Below are 15,619 nucleotides of genomic sequence, written 5' to 3'. Positions count from 1 at the left end.
CCAATAGCAAACCATGCCAGCCACGTCTCTGCGCCAAGGCATGCCAGCCGCACCGCCGTGCCAATGGCAAGCCATGCCATGCCGGCTTTTCCTTCACGGCTGCCAAAGCGAAGGGTTGCGATAATGAATGGCCACCCTTCCATCTGAGATGGCTGACGCATGGTAACCTTTGGCCGAACGCCAAAACCCTAATTTTGGCCGCGCCCAAACTATGCCAAAACCCTAGTTTTGGCCGCGCCTAAACCATGCCTAGCCTGGCCGCGCCTAACACATGCCAAAGCCATGCACGATCCTGGCTGCCAAAACGAGGGGTTGCGGTAATCAATAGCCACCCTTTCCATCTGAGATGCAGATCTTAGTCGTCCAAGGTCACCAACCAACACATGGTAACCTTTGGCCCAACCCCAAAACCCTAGTTTTGGCCGCGCCTAAACCACGCCAAGGCATGCCAACCATGCCACATGTGCCAATGGCATGCCGTTCCTGCCACCTTTGCGCCTAGGCATGCCAACCATGCCACATGTGCCAATTGCATGCCGTGCCAGCCACCTTTCCGCGCCAAGGCATGCCTACCATGCCACATGTGCCAATGGCACGCCGTGCCATCCACACCTCCGCGCAAGGCATGCCAACCATGCCAGCCGCACCGCTGTGCCAAATCCATGCCAGCCTCTCCTACACGACCATTGGCTGCCAAAACGAAGGGTGGAAACAATCGACGACAACCCTTCCATCTAAGATACAGATCTTAGCCGTCCAAAGTCCCCAGCTAACGCATGGCAACCTTTGGCACGACACCAAGCCCTGATTTTGGTCGCGCCCAAACAACGCCAAAACCCTAGTTTTTGGCCGCGTCTAAACTATGCCAAAATCCTAGCTTGGCCATGTCTAACCATGTTAAAGCCATGACGGCCACGCTTTCATGCCCCTGGCTACCAAACGAAGGTTTGCAATAATCAACGGCTATCCATCCTCTCAAGATGTAAAATCTCGACCGTCGAAGGTCACCATCGAGCCGGCAAGTCTCCCAAACTCAACTTTCCAAACAACAACAACATGCTACGTGTTTTCCACAAAAACACTCGAGACATCAACACATGTCACAAACTGGGGGATGCTCATTCGGTATTGGTTTGGCGGTTTACAGCGTGCGGCATACATTACGCGCGTTACAAGACGGTGTCATAAGGATGAGGCGGTTAGTAAATACGGGGAGTAATGGTGAAACGCTTTCCTTCATTATGGAACATCAATTCTAGGCGTTACAGGTTACCACCTCCTCCCATTTACTCATCCGTTTTCCATTTCTTACGAGACCAGAGTACGTTTCACTTCGATTTGTATAAATAGGTCTGACCTATTTCCACCGAACAACAAGTTTTCGGTCAGGAACATACAACACTCAGAAATCGCTTGTTAGCTTTCCCATATGTTAGATTTCACTTTCTGATACAAGTTAAACAACTACTCTTCCAGAACCGACTATTCTGGTCTCAACACTCTCTTCGCTCCCCTCCCCAAAACCAACCCTTCTCCTCCTTATTGTGACCGAAGCACGTCTCGAACGGCCATTTATTGGTTTAGGACGGATTTGTACAGTTTAATCTCTCGAATCTAAAGTACTCCCTTGCAGTACATTGTTTAGAGTTTAGACTCGTTTCTCACCCACTCACGCGAAATTAACGAAATCAGCAGAAACCGTTTTCACCCTTAAACAATTGGCGACCATAGTGGGAGATTAATATCTCGGTTACAATATCAATTTCCAACTCCCAATCTCGTACTTCAACCCAGAAATGAAAGTGGTAGAAGCAAACGATCCGCTCAGGATCGGAGACTCAGTTACCAAGCGACTCAGTTACCAGTCACGACACGAAAAGGGGTGACTGGGGACTTCCAATACCAGACGACTCGGTTACCAGTCATGGCACGATGAGAGGTGACTGGGGACTTCCAAGATGGTAGAAGCAAACGATCCTCATAGGGATCGACGACTCGGTTATCAGGTGACTCAGGGACGAATGGGGACTTTCCATAATCACGGCGATGCTTCCCACAAAAAGTTGGACTTACACCCGTAAGGTTCATTTTTCGTCAAGATATCTAAAAAAAAAACGAGTAAGTCTTGCCTACACTTCAAGTTTTCACGGGAATGATAAAACCGATAGCCATGTTATGTTTCAACCATGCTCTCCACTAACACGCAACACTAGCGGTTCCATGGTTTTCCCGGGATGTTTGCGTCACTTGCAATAGTAACCAAGACAACATTATTCTAAAACAATTCATTAAAAAAGAATAATCCAAAACCCCCATAGACAACAATTATCTTTCAATTCAAACCAAAACCATAAACTAGGCGTTTTACTTGCCTTTCAAAAAAAAAAAAAAACTAAGGAAAGGAGTTCGGAAGACAGAAATACATTCAAGGAAAGTTTTTCAACAATGGATTGCTCTTCTTAGAGAAAGCCTCCCTCGCGCTTTCGAGAACCTCCCTTTTCAGATTCAGCTTCCTGGACAACCTTTCGATCTTCGCCTCCAGCCGTGTGATTTCATCCGCAGAAGGGCCTTCGACCGCTATGGCTTTGAACTTTTCAATCTCAGGAAAGCCTTCGAAAAACCAGGAGACATTGAACTCATGGTCTACGTACATATCACAATGAAACTTCCAGCTTGTAATCACGTCCTCAGAAGCGGAGCGGCCAGTCACTTTGCACATATTATCAATCGAAGATAAAGCTTCCTCCACATGTTTGGCTATCGCAAACTGACTAGTGACCTTTTTGGTTGTGGCAATGTGTCTGTACCTTTCCCATATATTGGCATATAGCGTTTCATATTTGGCTGGCACGCTGAAGCCCCCGATCAACACATGATCCGGATAAGGAACCAAGTATGGAGGAGCAAAAGTGGCGCCAGCAACTGAACCAGTGACCAGCAAGGGTTCCCAACTATAATTGTGCCTGCAAACACGAGAATGATCTCTGTTATTTGAGTCGCAACAACACTTTCAGCTTGATCAACCTCCGTTTCCAGATTGCCAGATGTGGCTGCCGCGGTTAGAGGTAGAACTGTATCTCCATGAGCCTCCACTTCAGGGCCATCTCCAGAAGAAGATCCTTCCTGTGATGTCACGAGTTAGACACCTTAAAAAAAATAAAAAGAGGAAGAAAGAAAGATGCGCAGAAGACTCACTGATCCGCTTTCAGAAGAAGACTCAGCACTGTTGTCGGAAGAGCTATTCTCGTCATCACGAGATTCAGATTTAGATCTTTCCTCCTTTTCAGACTCCTCTTCACCGTGGGAAGGTTCAACATTTCTACCCCCTGCCTTAAGAAGTGTCTCCTTCTGACGACGTGCAAGTTCAGCATTGCCACCCTCCGCCTCAACCTTAAGAGGTGCCGCTTTCTGACGACACGCAAGTTGGGTAAAGGCGTTCACACTGCTGAGACCCTGAACAAAGCGCTAAGACGGATATTCAGAAATGAAATGAAGATTTAAACAATCCAGCTAAGCCGGGGATAAGATGACGCATACCCAGATATTAGAAGAGCTGAAAGTCACGAGAACCGCCGGATCTGCCGGACCTGACCGAAATCCACCTGCACGATTATTTGACCTTCGTTCCTTCGCTTGGGGAATGTCCGCATCCCGACTAGGGGACTTTCGCTTAGTCGAAGAAGGATCCCTCAACAGCGGGTGCTTTGCCAAAACCTCAGGGGAGGGTTTACCGCGGGTATTCTCCACTGTATTATTCACGAAACCTTGGATATCAAGGAACTCATCCTGCCAGTACGCATTATACTTGGAAGTCGTCGATGGGTTTCTTTCCAAGGGCAAGAAGCGGAGACTATTACCCGGCGCTAGGGCACTGGCGTCGAGAACGACGGGCAACGGATTCTCTGAATCAAAGAGGGACTCCTTGGTCAAATCCCATATGTCGAGATTCCCGATCAATATTGTAGGAGACTACTTGGAACAATCCTCGAAAGAAAGACGGTATACAACCAGGCACGCAACTTCGCATGAATACAACCTCTCCAACACTCATATTCCTTTCGTCAGAGAGCAAAGACATGTTCGGAGCAAAAGAAAAAGTGTTAACTTGAACTATGGATACGCACACCGGGGCCCACGGGCGAAAGTTGACCGCGTACGAATTGTCGAGAAAATCAACCAGGTTTGAACCGACTCTTGGGATCCTATTCGACTAGCGAAGTATCCTCGAACCGCCGCAAGCTTCGGAAAGTGAATCCAACGGTTTAGGAGCGTATCTATCGAAATGCTCCCATAACCATGCCTGGAAGAAAGCGTCATGGACATACGAGTCCACTTTCATGTAGACATTTGAAGCACGCATGTCTGTAACCAGATGATCCAAGTGTGTGTACACAGAACCAAGAAACATGCCGCCAATGGGGAGAACGACGCCTTTCGCTAATTTTATAGCAAGCTTGATAAGTTCCGGCCTTATTTCCTTCCTACCAGAGCCATCATCGAAAATATCTCTGGATAACCAAAGAGCCAAGAATGCCGCGACATGAAGCGTACTATTCTTTTGATCTGACTCCAACTCATCGGGAAACCATTGAGACACCCACAAGCTATAGAAATACCTCGTCTCATTTTCTTTCTGAACGAAACCTTTCGACTTCGCAACCAGATCGGTGCGTGTCTCTTCTTCATCTTCTGATAACTTGATATCGAGGTTTCCTGTTATGGGAAGATTCAGCAAAACAGCCACACTTTCAAAAGAGATAGTCATTTCGCCCCACCTACATACGACCGTGTGAGTACCTGGACACCACCTTGAGATGAAAGCAACCAGATCCGGGATATCTTTCCTTACTTGAAGCGTTGCAGAGGCCGCGACAACATCAATGATTTGCACCCCAGTCAAGCTAGCTCTTACACAGTCTTGGCTTATCATGAATCACATCCATTTGTCGAAAGAACGCAATGGAATCAAACTGATTTTAAATTAAATAGGGGAACCAGAGTACTCTCCTTTGTGGAGACAGCACCATATTACACCCTCTAGTCGAACCGACCGGGTCCTGCTTTCATCTTCCGAACCGGTCAGAAGAATCGGCACATATTTGGGATGATTTCTCCTAGCTGTGGCAGAAGACATCGTGAAGAATTCATCATCCGTGTTTGATTTAGAGTTGCCAACGTCTTTTGGTACAACAAGACTTTTCTTAGGTGACATCCTAACGAAAGTTTCTTACGCTTTCGCTATCGAGGTAACTATACTGGAAACAAAACAATGGGAAGTTACTACAAGGTGCATGGAAGCTATCTTGTCAGTAATGGAGAATAAATTTTAGACGCAAGCCAACTTGTTTTAAGTTGCAAAGTCATAACATGCATAACCGAAGAAATGGAGACTACCAAACCCTTTGAAGCCATTGAAAGCATACTCCCTGCAAATCCATACCTTGCAACGAAAAGTACGTACCCGACCAAGAAATCATGCTCCACCGCGGAAAATACACGCACGGCCACACCAAGGAAAGGTAGGAAACCCTAGAAACTGGGTTTTCGTGGGGAAGGAATGGGTGGAAGTTACCTGCCCATGCATGCCTACTTTGCGTAATAATTAATGTGGCCGACATTACTACGGTACTCACGCCAAAATATTTCTACAAATTCATGGAAAGTATATGTACGGCTAGGGTTCACACCAATACAGAAGAACAATATTTCTACAAGTTCATGAAAGGTACATCTATGGCTAGGGGTTGCACCAACACAAGAATTTTTTTTTGAAGAGGAAACGCAAGAAGACATACCTGGGATACACTTGATCACTTTATTGCTACCGCGCAGCCAGGACATAAGAACAAAGGTGTGAAATAAAGGAGAGAGGCCGACCCCTTTTATAGGCGTGACACTTTGGAGTTTGAATAAGGAAAGGACTTCCTATTTGAGTTAAGTAAGAAAAAGAGGCAATCGGTCCCGCGAAGACAAGCCACCACCGTGCAAACAGCCCGCGCCATGCCCATGCCAAGCCAACACCACGTCGAGCAATCCACACCATGCCAAGTCCAAGCCAGCGCCGTGCCGAGTCCAAGCTAGCGCCATGCCAAGTCCGCGCCAACGCCCACGCCACACCGTGCCAGCTACCAAGCCAAAGCCAACGCCCACGCCAAGTCTACGCTAACGCCCCCAATCCAAGCCAATACTAGCTGGCGGCCCCATTCCAAGACAATACTACGCTGGCGGCTCCATTCCAAGCCAATACTATGCTGACGGCTCCTATTCCGAGCCGAGCAACGCCAACAACTCGCTAAGCCAGCACCTCTGCGTTCCCTAGCCCAGCACATATGATGTGGGACCAATCCAAGTCGACAGTCTACATCTCACCACTTCACGATCTAGCCAGCAACACCACGAGTAGAATCTATGCCGCCAACAAGAGAATCACAAACTCTCCGTACCTCTCGAAAAAGGTTAGCCGAGTCTTCTTGACCATCTTCCCACGCCTTATCATTTTGGTTTTGTCCTTGCACGTCACCCTCTTATGCTTACCTCACAACAAAGATCCCGTTCCGAGCTAAGCAGGGGACTTAATATTGATGGTGGTTTTTAGATTAGGGTTAAAATCGTAAAATCGTACATATGACATGACGTCACTATGACCATTTGCACATTTATTGAACCAATCAGCATGCCTACGTAATAATTACCAGGGTACCTTTTTTCTACATGTGTCATGTTCCACGACAGAACCCTTAGCATCGACCAACATCATCTATAACAAATCCTAATTTTCATGCTACCGTGCCAATGACGAACCATGCCAGCCACGTCTCCGCGTCAAGGCATGCCAACCATGCCAGCCGCGTCACTATGCCAATGGAAAACCATGCCAGCCGCGTCTCCGCGCCAAGGCATGCTAACCATGCCAGCCTCACCACCGTGCCAATGGCAAACCATGCCATCCACGTCTCCGCGCCAAGGCATGGCAACCATGCCAGCCGCGTCACCGTGCCAATGGAAAACCGCGCCAGCCACTTCTCCGCGCCAAGGCATGCCAACCATGTCAGCCGCGTCACCGTGCCAATGGAAAACCGTGCCAAGGCATGCCAACCATGCCAGCCGCACCACTGTGCCAGCCACATCTCCACACCAAGGCATGCCAGCCGCACCACCGTGCCAATGGAAAACCATTCTATCCACGTCCCTACGCCAAGGCATGCCAACCATGCCAGGCGCACCACCGTACCAATGGCAAACCATGCCATCCACGTCTCCGAACCAAGGCATGCCAACCATGCCATCCGCGTCACCGTGCCAATGGCAAACCATGCCAGCCACGTCTCCTCGCCAAGGCATGCCAACCATGCCAGCCGCACCATCGTGCCAATAGCAAACCATGCCAGACACGTCTCCGCGCCAAGGCATGCCAACCATGCCATCCGCATCGCCGTGCCAATGGAAAACCATGTCATGCCGGCCTTTCCTTCACGGCTGCCAAAACGAAGGGTTGCGATAATCAACAACCACACTTCCATCTGAGATGCAGATCTTATCCGTCCAAGGTCGCCAGCCGACGCATGGTAACCTTTGGCCCAACGCCAAAACCTTCATTTTGGCCGCGCCCAAACTATTCCAAAACCCTAGTTTTGGCCGTGCCTAAACCATGCCTAGCCTGGCCGCGCCTAACACATGCCACATCCATGCACGACGCTGGCTGCCAAAACGAGGGGTTGCGATAATCAACGACCACCCTTTCCATCTAAGAAGCAGATCTTAGCCGTCCAAGGTCACCAACCAACGCATGGTAACCTTTGGCCCAACGCCAAAACCGTAGTTTTGGCCTCGCCTAAACCACGCCAAGGCATTCCAACCATGCCTCATGTACCAATGTCATGCCGTGCCAACCACCTTTTCGCGCCACGGCATGCCAACCATGGCACATGTGCCAATGACATGCCGTGCCAACCATGGCACATGTGCCAATGGCATGCCGTGCCAACCACCTTTCCGCCCCAAGGCATGCCTACCATGACACATGTGCCAATGGAATGTCGTGCCAGCCACACCTCCGCGCCAAGGAATGCCAACCATGCCAGCCGTATTGTTGTGCCAAATCCATGCCAGCCTCTCCTACACGACCATTGGATGAAAAAACGAAGGGTAGCAACAATCGATGGCCACCCTTCCATCTAAGATACAGATCTTAGCCGTCCAAAGTCGCCAGCTAACACATGGAAACCTTTGGCCCGACGCCAATCCATGATTTTGGTCGCGCCCAAACAACGCCAAAACCCTAGTTTTTGGCCGCGCCCAAACAACGCCAAAACCCTAGTTTTTGGCCGCGCCTAAACTATGCCAAAATCCTAGCTTGGCCATGCCAAACCATGTTAAAGCCATGCCGGCCACGCTTTCATGTCGTTGTCTACCAAACGAAGGTTTGCAATAATCAACGGCTATCCATCCTCTCAAGATGCAAAATCTCGACCGTCGAAGGTCACCACCGAGCTGGCAAGTCTCCCAAGCTCAACTTGCCAAACTTCAGCAATATGCTACGTGTTTTTCATAAAAACACTCGAGACATCAACACATGTCACAAACTGGGGGATTTTCATTGGGTATTAGTTTGGCGGTTTACAGCGTGCGGCGTATATTACGCCCATTACAAAACAGTGTCATAAGGATGAGGCGGTTAGTAAATACGGGGAGTAATGGTGAAACACTTTCCTTCATTATGGAACATCAATTCCAGGCGTTACCGGTTACCACCTCCTCCCATTTACTCATCCGTTTTCCATTTCTTACGAGACCAGAGTACGTTTCACTTCGATTTGTACAAATAGGTCTGACCTATTTCCACCGAACAACAAATTTTCGGTCAGGAACATAAAACACTCAGAAATCACTTGTTAGCTTTCCCATATGTTAGCTTTCACTTTATGATACAAGTCAAACAACTACTCTTCCAGAACCGACTATTTTGGTCTCAACACTCTCTTCGCTTCCCTCCCCAAAACGAACCCTTCTCCTCCTCTTTGTGACCGAAGCAAGTCTGGAACATGCATTTCTTGGTTTAGGCTGGATTTGTACAAATTGATCTCTCGAATCTAACGTACTCCCTTGCAGTACATTTTTTAGGGTTTAGACTCGTTTCTGACCCACTCGCACGAAATTACTGAAAGCAGCAGAAACCGTTTTCACCCTCAAACAAAAAGTAACTTTTAGACCTAATTAAAATCGAAAAGCTAGTTTGATGTAACTTGGAAGTGATATCTGTGAACCAAATTAACTTTACGACTTAATTCGAAAAGTTAAAAATTATGTTAGAGAATATTCAGAATTTAAAAAGCTAAAAAGTTACAAAGTTAAAAAATGTTCGAATTTTATAAGCTAAAAAATTAAAATCCTAATTTGCTTCAAGACTTTTGAATTGAAATTGCTTATACATTTGGAACCATTTTTAGAAGTTACTTTTGGACAAATTAAAGTCAAAAAGCCAAATAATAGTTTGAGAATATAATTTGGAAATGACTTTTACAAACATTTTTTTCCCGTAAAGTAAGTTTTGATTATTTTGGTCCCGGAATTGAATTTTACTTTGGAGTGGTAAAAATATACTTATTTCTAGCATCTGACCACCCTCTTAATTTTAATTATTTGGAAATTATCTTTACACTTTACTGATGTCTTTAAAAATAAGGTGGTACTGACTTGTTCAATGTATTTTTTTATCATGGATTCCTAGAACCACCGAACCGATGGCTACAAAAATACACTTTGAAAAATGTACGTATGATTGGATTTTTCTTCAATCATATTTCTCGATAGACTCGAAGCTCTGGTGTCTGGGTAGTGACTATTCTCTAGTATTCGTAAGTATGTGTGCATCAAATAAAAAAGGTTCAAAAATATTTTTTATCATGTTGAACTTGTCTAAACAATTATCCGAAAACATTACTTTGAAATGACTTCTAAAATCCAAAAAAAAAAAATCTACTTCAAAATGAGGCAAACTATATTTAACTTTTGCTTTAAAAGTCCAACACCTTCTACATCTTAGTTCAAATTACGATTATACCAAACATGTTATTGGTTCCATGATCTTTGCTTAGTTGTGAATATAATTTGAAAATGATCAGTAAAAATAAAGAAATCTACTTTTTACAAAGCAGATTTTAATTATTTTGGTTCACGGAACGACTTATAACTTTGAGAAGGAAAAAATAAAAATGTTTCTGGTTCCAAACCACCTCTCAATTTTAAAATAATTACTCGAGATAAAAATTATTCGTATTATTTTTACTGATGACTTTAAAAATTAGGTGATTCCTAGCTGTTCTACATTTTTTTTACCGCAAATTCACATAAAAAATGAATCAGGGGCATCTGAAATACCCTTCAAGGAATGTTGATACTTCCGGTGGTTCTAAACGAACCGAGGGAGAAAAACTAAAGCAAAACCGCCTCTCGCAATTTTTTTTTTTTTTTTTTTTGTATTTTATTTGTGGGTCTCAGTGGGATCCGTCTCTCGGGAGACGTACAGGAGTGGATGGGTTTGTGAGAGGCGGTTTTTTTGTGGTTTTTTTCTCGGTTCGTTGAGAATTTTTGTAATACCTCATACCCTTAACTTTTCAGTTTTTCCAAGTTCTGAGTTTTTTGTTGAGTCATCAAAATTTTATCAGTGCTTCTCTGCAGACCAAGAGAAAAGAACAGGTTACAACCGCCTTTCACAGTTTCTTATTTTTTTTTATTTTTTTCCTTCTTTTTGTGGGTCCCAATGGGACGGTGCCCTCCGGAGACGTGCAGGGTTGGGCTGTGAGAAGCGGTTTTTCTTGCGTTATTTTTTTCTCGGTCAGTTAAGAGTTTCTGAAGTTTTATTGTCTGGGTAGTGGCTCTCTCCTTCTCTAATCAAAAGTGATTCAAAAATCTCTGCCATTCAAACAAGCACGCGGGAAAAAGCAAGCGTCTCATCAGATAGGGATTTTGTAAAAATAATTATCTACTATTTTCAATAAAGCAATCACTATTTATTCACGAAAATGCTAGATCCACCGTGATTTTTTCACGGTGGAATCACAGCAAGACACAAAGAATAAAAAGGAGACCCATAGAAAATAAAAAACTAAAAACCACTCCATTTTCTCCAATGGGTCCCGGGGACTTCTCTGTCTGTGATGTCACCGAAATTTTTTCAGGGTGTCTAGCACAGCCGATTTATTCATGACTTCCAAAATTAACTTTTTCTTTTGACGTCTCAACACCTTCCCAACTTTAAAATGATTTCTTTGACCATGAAAATTAATTTCAATTTTGACCATGAAAGTTAATCCAACTTGTAGTCATACCAAACATGTCATTGATATAGTTCCACGAGCTTTCTTAGGTGGTGGTGCATAGACCATCAGAGTCCAGTGTTTGTAGGTAGCACTAGCACCTCACCTCTATCAGGTATGCTGCATATCAAAACAAAATCTCAGCCGATATCACGTGGCCCTGTCCTGTCACGTCAAAAACAACCCACCACCGCCATCGACTCATTTTCTCACATTTTCCTCTTCAGCTATATATCTTCTCTGCCAAGCTTCCTCTGCAAAACCAACAGTTTCTGCAAATACATATCATTTGTTTTTTACCTGCCAGTCCGTTTCATTCATTAATTCTCCACTCAAAACTTACTTTATCTTCTTCACACCTCATTCATTTTCAAAACCCATTTTTCCAGATACAAGTTGTTTCAAATTCCACATTCTCGGAAAATGTAAACTTCATTTTTCTTTTCTGCCCTTTTCATATTCTACTACATTCTCCAACTTCTCTTACCATTTAAACACTCATTCTCACTCTCTGTTTTTTTTTTCCATCTTTTGCTTGTTGCCAAGAAGCACTCATCATCAGTCACAGACCAAGATTTTTAGGTACTAATTTTTATCACCTCTCTGCACTTTTTCAAGAGTTAGTGGTGAAACCCTTTGTTTGTTTCTTATTTTGTTTATTGGGTTGTTCTAATTGTTGTCTGTACATGGGTTGAGCATAATTACAGTGTTAATTTAACGCTATGGCCATTTCCCCCTTTTGTTCTGGAAGATGCAGAAGAAATCTTAAAATTTAGGTCTAATTTTCTGTTGATTTGTCCTTCTAATTTTGTTTATTTTAGGTTTGATTTTTTTGTTAATTTCTCCTTCTATATTTGTTTGTTGTAGGTCTAATATTGTGTTAATTTCTTGTTCAAATTTTGTGTGTGTTGGGTGTAATTTTGTATTCAAGGAAATAAGTGTTTAAGTTGTCTTAATTATTATGACTCTGAGCATGTGATAATTAGGTGAAGAGTATGTTAACTTGGAGGCAATTGCCCAGCATGAATAGTGTGTATGAGTTAATTGGCTTAATTTGTTTCTACCATGGAGAAAATCTTTGGGTTGATCAGTGGCGAAATAGCCCTTCAGATTGTTTTATATGTGTTGGGGATTTATGAATTTAGGACTGGTATTTGAGAATGAATGTGTCTGACATTTGAAATCTTTTCACAGGGAAATTAAAGGATTGCACTTGTCTAAGGACTAAGACAACTTACTATTGAAGATGTCAACTTCAGAGATGAGTTCAGGGAAATCTTACTGCAACTCGTTTAAGAATAAGAAGTTTAGGTTCGAAGTTGGTGATCCTACTTTTATAGCACCAGATGATGAAAATGGAAAGCCTAAAATTGCAATTATCAAGCATATAACAGAAGATAGTGATGGGGAATTGATGGTTATGTGTCACTACTTGTATAGACCGGAGGATGTAGCAGATAGATATGGTAGAATGTGGCAACGGTATGATGATAGGGAGCTGTTCTATAGTTTTCACCAGGAAGAGATCCCGAGTGTGTGTTTGATGCACCCTTGTATAGTGCATTTTGTTCCCTCGGTGGACAAAGTTCCTGTTCGTACACAGAATCCTGGCTTCATTGTACTCAGGGTTTATGATCATGAAGAACAAGTACTGTGGTGGATAACAGATAGGGATTTTGAGAAGCATAAACAAGTTGAAATTGATCATCATCTGCTAAAAACTCAACAACTGCTGGGATATGACATGGAGATGAAAGAGGAGAAAGCCGAATATTCTTTGGAGGAAGGTGAGATTATGGAGGAGGTGGAGGAAAATCAACCACATATACCTGTAGAGGAGGATGCTTATGATATTGGTGCAATTTTGGCCAAGGCACTTACAGGAGATGATGTGAGAGATAAATGCCTGGGACTGCTTTTCGAGGAAATAAACTGTATTGCCTATAGAGCATCCAGAGGTCACCATCCTAAGGTTGTTATGTCAGCGTTAGTTGCTCTAGAGAAGGCCTGTTTTAGAACTCGAGGTGAGAATTTGGCGAAGTATCAGCAAAAAATGCGACAGTTGCGTTTTAACCTGAAGAGTACTGTAGAATTGTCTAGACGTTTGATTGATGGCGAGTTGGAAGCTTCGGCAGTTGTGGAGATGACAGCAGAGGAGTTAAGGAAAGGACGTCTGTCAGCAGAAGAGAAAGCAGCCAAAGAAGAACCAGAGGAGCAACATATGGATACGGCGGATATTCCGTGCCCAAGATGCAGCGAGAAGAAAGTGGGTCTGCATAGCAACATCCTCAGACCAGGACGTGCTGCCGGCTATCAGTTGGAATGTTTGAAATGTGGTAAGACATGGTTCTCGCCTAGGTTATGAGGTGGGGATCAACACATATACCTATAACATCTGGTCTTAGAAGCCTTGAAATCCTTTTAACTGGGTAAACAATCTAGGTCTATCAGAACTCAGCAATCCATGTTAAGTACAAAAAACTAGCATATTATATATACTGATATAGATGTTAGTTATAGTTTTTGAGATTCTAGCATATTTTGGTTTTAGTTCAGATATCCGAGCTTTGCGGGCTATAAACTTTGCTTGTGTCTAGAAACCGCAGGCTCATATGTTCACCTGTAACTAGTGTAAGATTTGCTTACATAATTAAATATGACCTAATCGTGTAATTATTTCGGGGATACAATCTATTTTTAAGTTTCTTTGTATTTCAATAGCTGCACAGCTTATACTCATTGTGACATATTGTTCTGTCTGTTTGTGGTAAGTTGTGTGCAAATGCAGCTTCAAACTGCATGTAATAAGGGATCCGAGTCTGCTGTGATTTGCAGTATAGTTTGTCGGATTGTTTTAACCCAAGTCAAAGTGGAAGGGGGGCCTAACATACAACACTTGAGTGTTGATGCCCATAATGTGATTATGCAGAATTGCTTGTTGGCCTTTTATTCATATTCAGATATTTTGTTTGGTATCCAGATGAGTTTATGCTAGTCTGTGACTTTGTTATTTTCCTGCATCTAATTTTCCCTCAAATTCGAACATTTGATAGTCTGCCAGACTTGCCAGCACAGGTGGCTCTTCCTATTTGTTGCCTGCATAGGTATGTCGCATCATTTTCCTGCTAGGATTTGACTTAGCAGATGTTACAATCCTTGGTTGAATCTATCTGCAGGGAGATAGTCAGGGGAAATTTTACTGTTGGAAACTCATTTTTCACATTCAATGTGGTACAGCAATATATCTGAAAACGGGGTGGTGCAAGAATTGGATTACTTGCAGAAATTACTGCTGGAGTGAAGGAATTGTGTCTTGTAGTACAGCTATTGTGCATGCTTGGATGAAGTGTCAAACGGTGTGTCTTGTGCTTCAAAACTCCAGTAGGTCATGGTTAGACCAGTAGTTGGTGGTCACCAATGCTTTTAACATTTAGTATCTATTGTGAACTACAACCTACTGAAATGAACCTAAAAATTCATGAACCAGAATCAATTCCCTTAAAGTCAAAAAAAAAACAAGAAATTCTAAAGAAATATAGAAGACTAGGGGAGGCCGTCAAAGACAGATATTGAGAGGCTGGTCCAAGAGTCAGAGAATTACAAGTCAGAGGATTTAGAATACAAGAAGATAGTTTGGTCAAGGAACTCTTTCGAGAATTACAGGAGTTTGGTTTCTCCATGGAAGCCATGTCATCGCCTTTTATGCACAACACACATGTTTTGGAGCAAAAATTAGTTAGGAGAAGACGAAATATGATAGCGAAAAATATATCGCATCAACCTCTAACATTATGCATTATCTGTTCCACAATGTCTTGATTCTAGCTAGGAAAACAAATATATATATATACCAACAAGAGTGAGTATAAACACTACACATAAAGATTCAGTTATGACGACTAATCCAATATATTGAAATGCTTCTTCTTTTGCGATCTAGTTTTCTACCAATGAACTTGTAGTGTGACCTCTAGAGCATGCGTCAAATGATCAAAATATAATTCTGACCCCTCTTCCGAAATGGGTTATATAGGTTTGTATCAGCAGAATTATGATGTAATGGTTGCTCTGTACATGGATTACATAAGCTTCAGAAAAGAAAAACAAAAGTCGTTCACACATTCAAAAGAATCTGATGACCAAAACTACGGAAAGAAAATAACAAAAATATTCAATGAAGGGATTCCCAATCACCGGTATTAAGTTTAAATTTCTCAGTGTGATTCTACTGCCATTGTTGATTCTATTGCCGTTGTAATAAGGGATTCCAGTCTCCACTAATCTAATTTGTTAACCATGGACTG

General features: G+C 43.4%; 1 protein-coding gene across 1 annotated transcript; it reads left to right on the top strand.

The window, feature by feature from the left end:
- Positions 1–11,710: 11,710 nt before the first annotated feature.
- On the top strand, positions 11,711–14,016 carry LOC113330212. Its single transcript, XM_026577063.1, has 2 exons — positions 11,711–11,897; positions 12,510–14,016. The coding sequence occupies exon 2, from the start codon at positions 12,562–12,564 to the stop codon at positions 13,678–13,680; it is 1,119 nt and encodes a 372-aa protein (XP_026432848.1). The 5' UTR covers positions 11,711–11,897; positions 12,510–12,561; the 3' UTR covers positions 13,681–14,016.
- The last annotated feature ends 1,603 nt before the right edge of the window (positions 14,017–15,619 follow it).

The sequence above is a fragment of the Papaver somniferum genome, unplaced genomic scaffold (genome assembly GCF_003573695.1).
Source record: "Papaver somniferum cultivar HN1 unplaced genomic scaffold, ASM357369v1 unplaced-scaffold_117, whole genome shotgun sequence".
NCBI lineage: Eukaryota > Viridiplantae > Streptophyta > Magnoliopsida > Ranunculales > Papaveraceae > Papaver > Papaver somniferum.
This window is presented reverse-complemented; position numbering and strand designations above follow the sequence as displayed.

What these genes read in the sequence shown, in the direction of transcription:
- LOC113330212 (XM_026577063.1), top strand. Translation starts at nt 12,562, where the DNA reads ATGTCAACTTCAGAGATGAGTTCAGGGAAATCTTACTGCAACTCGTTT.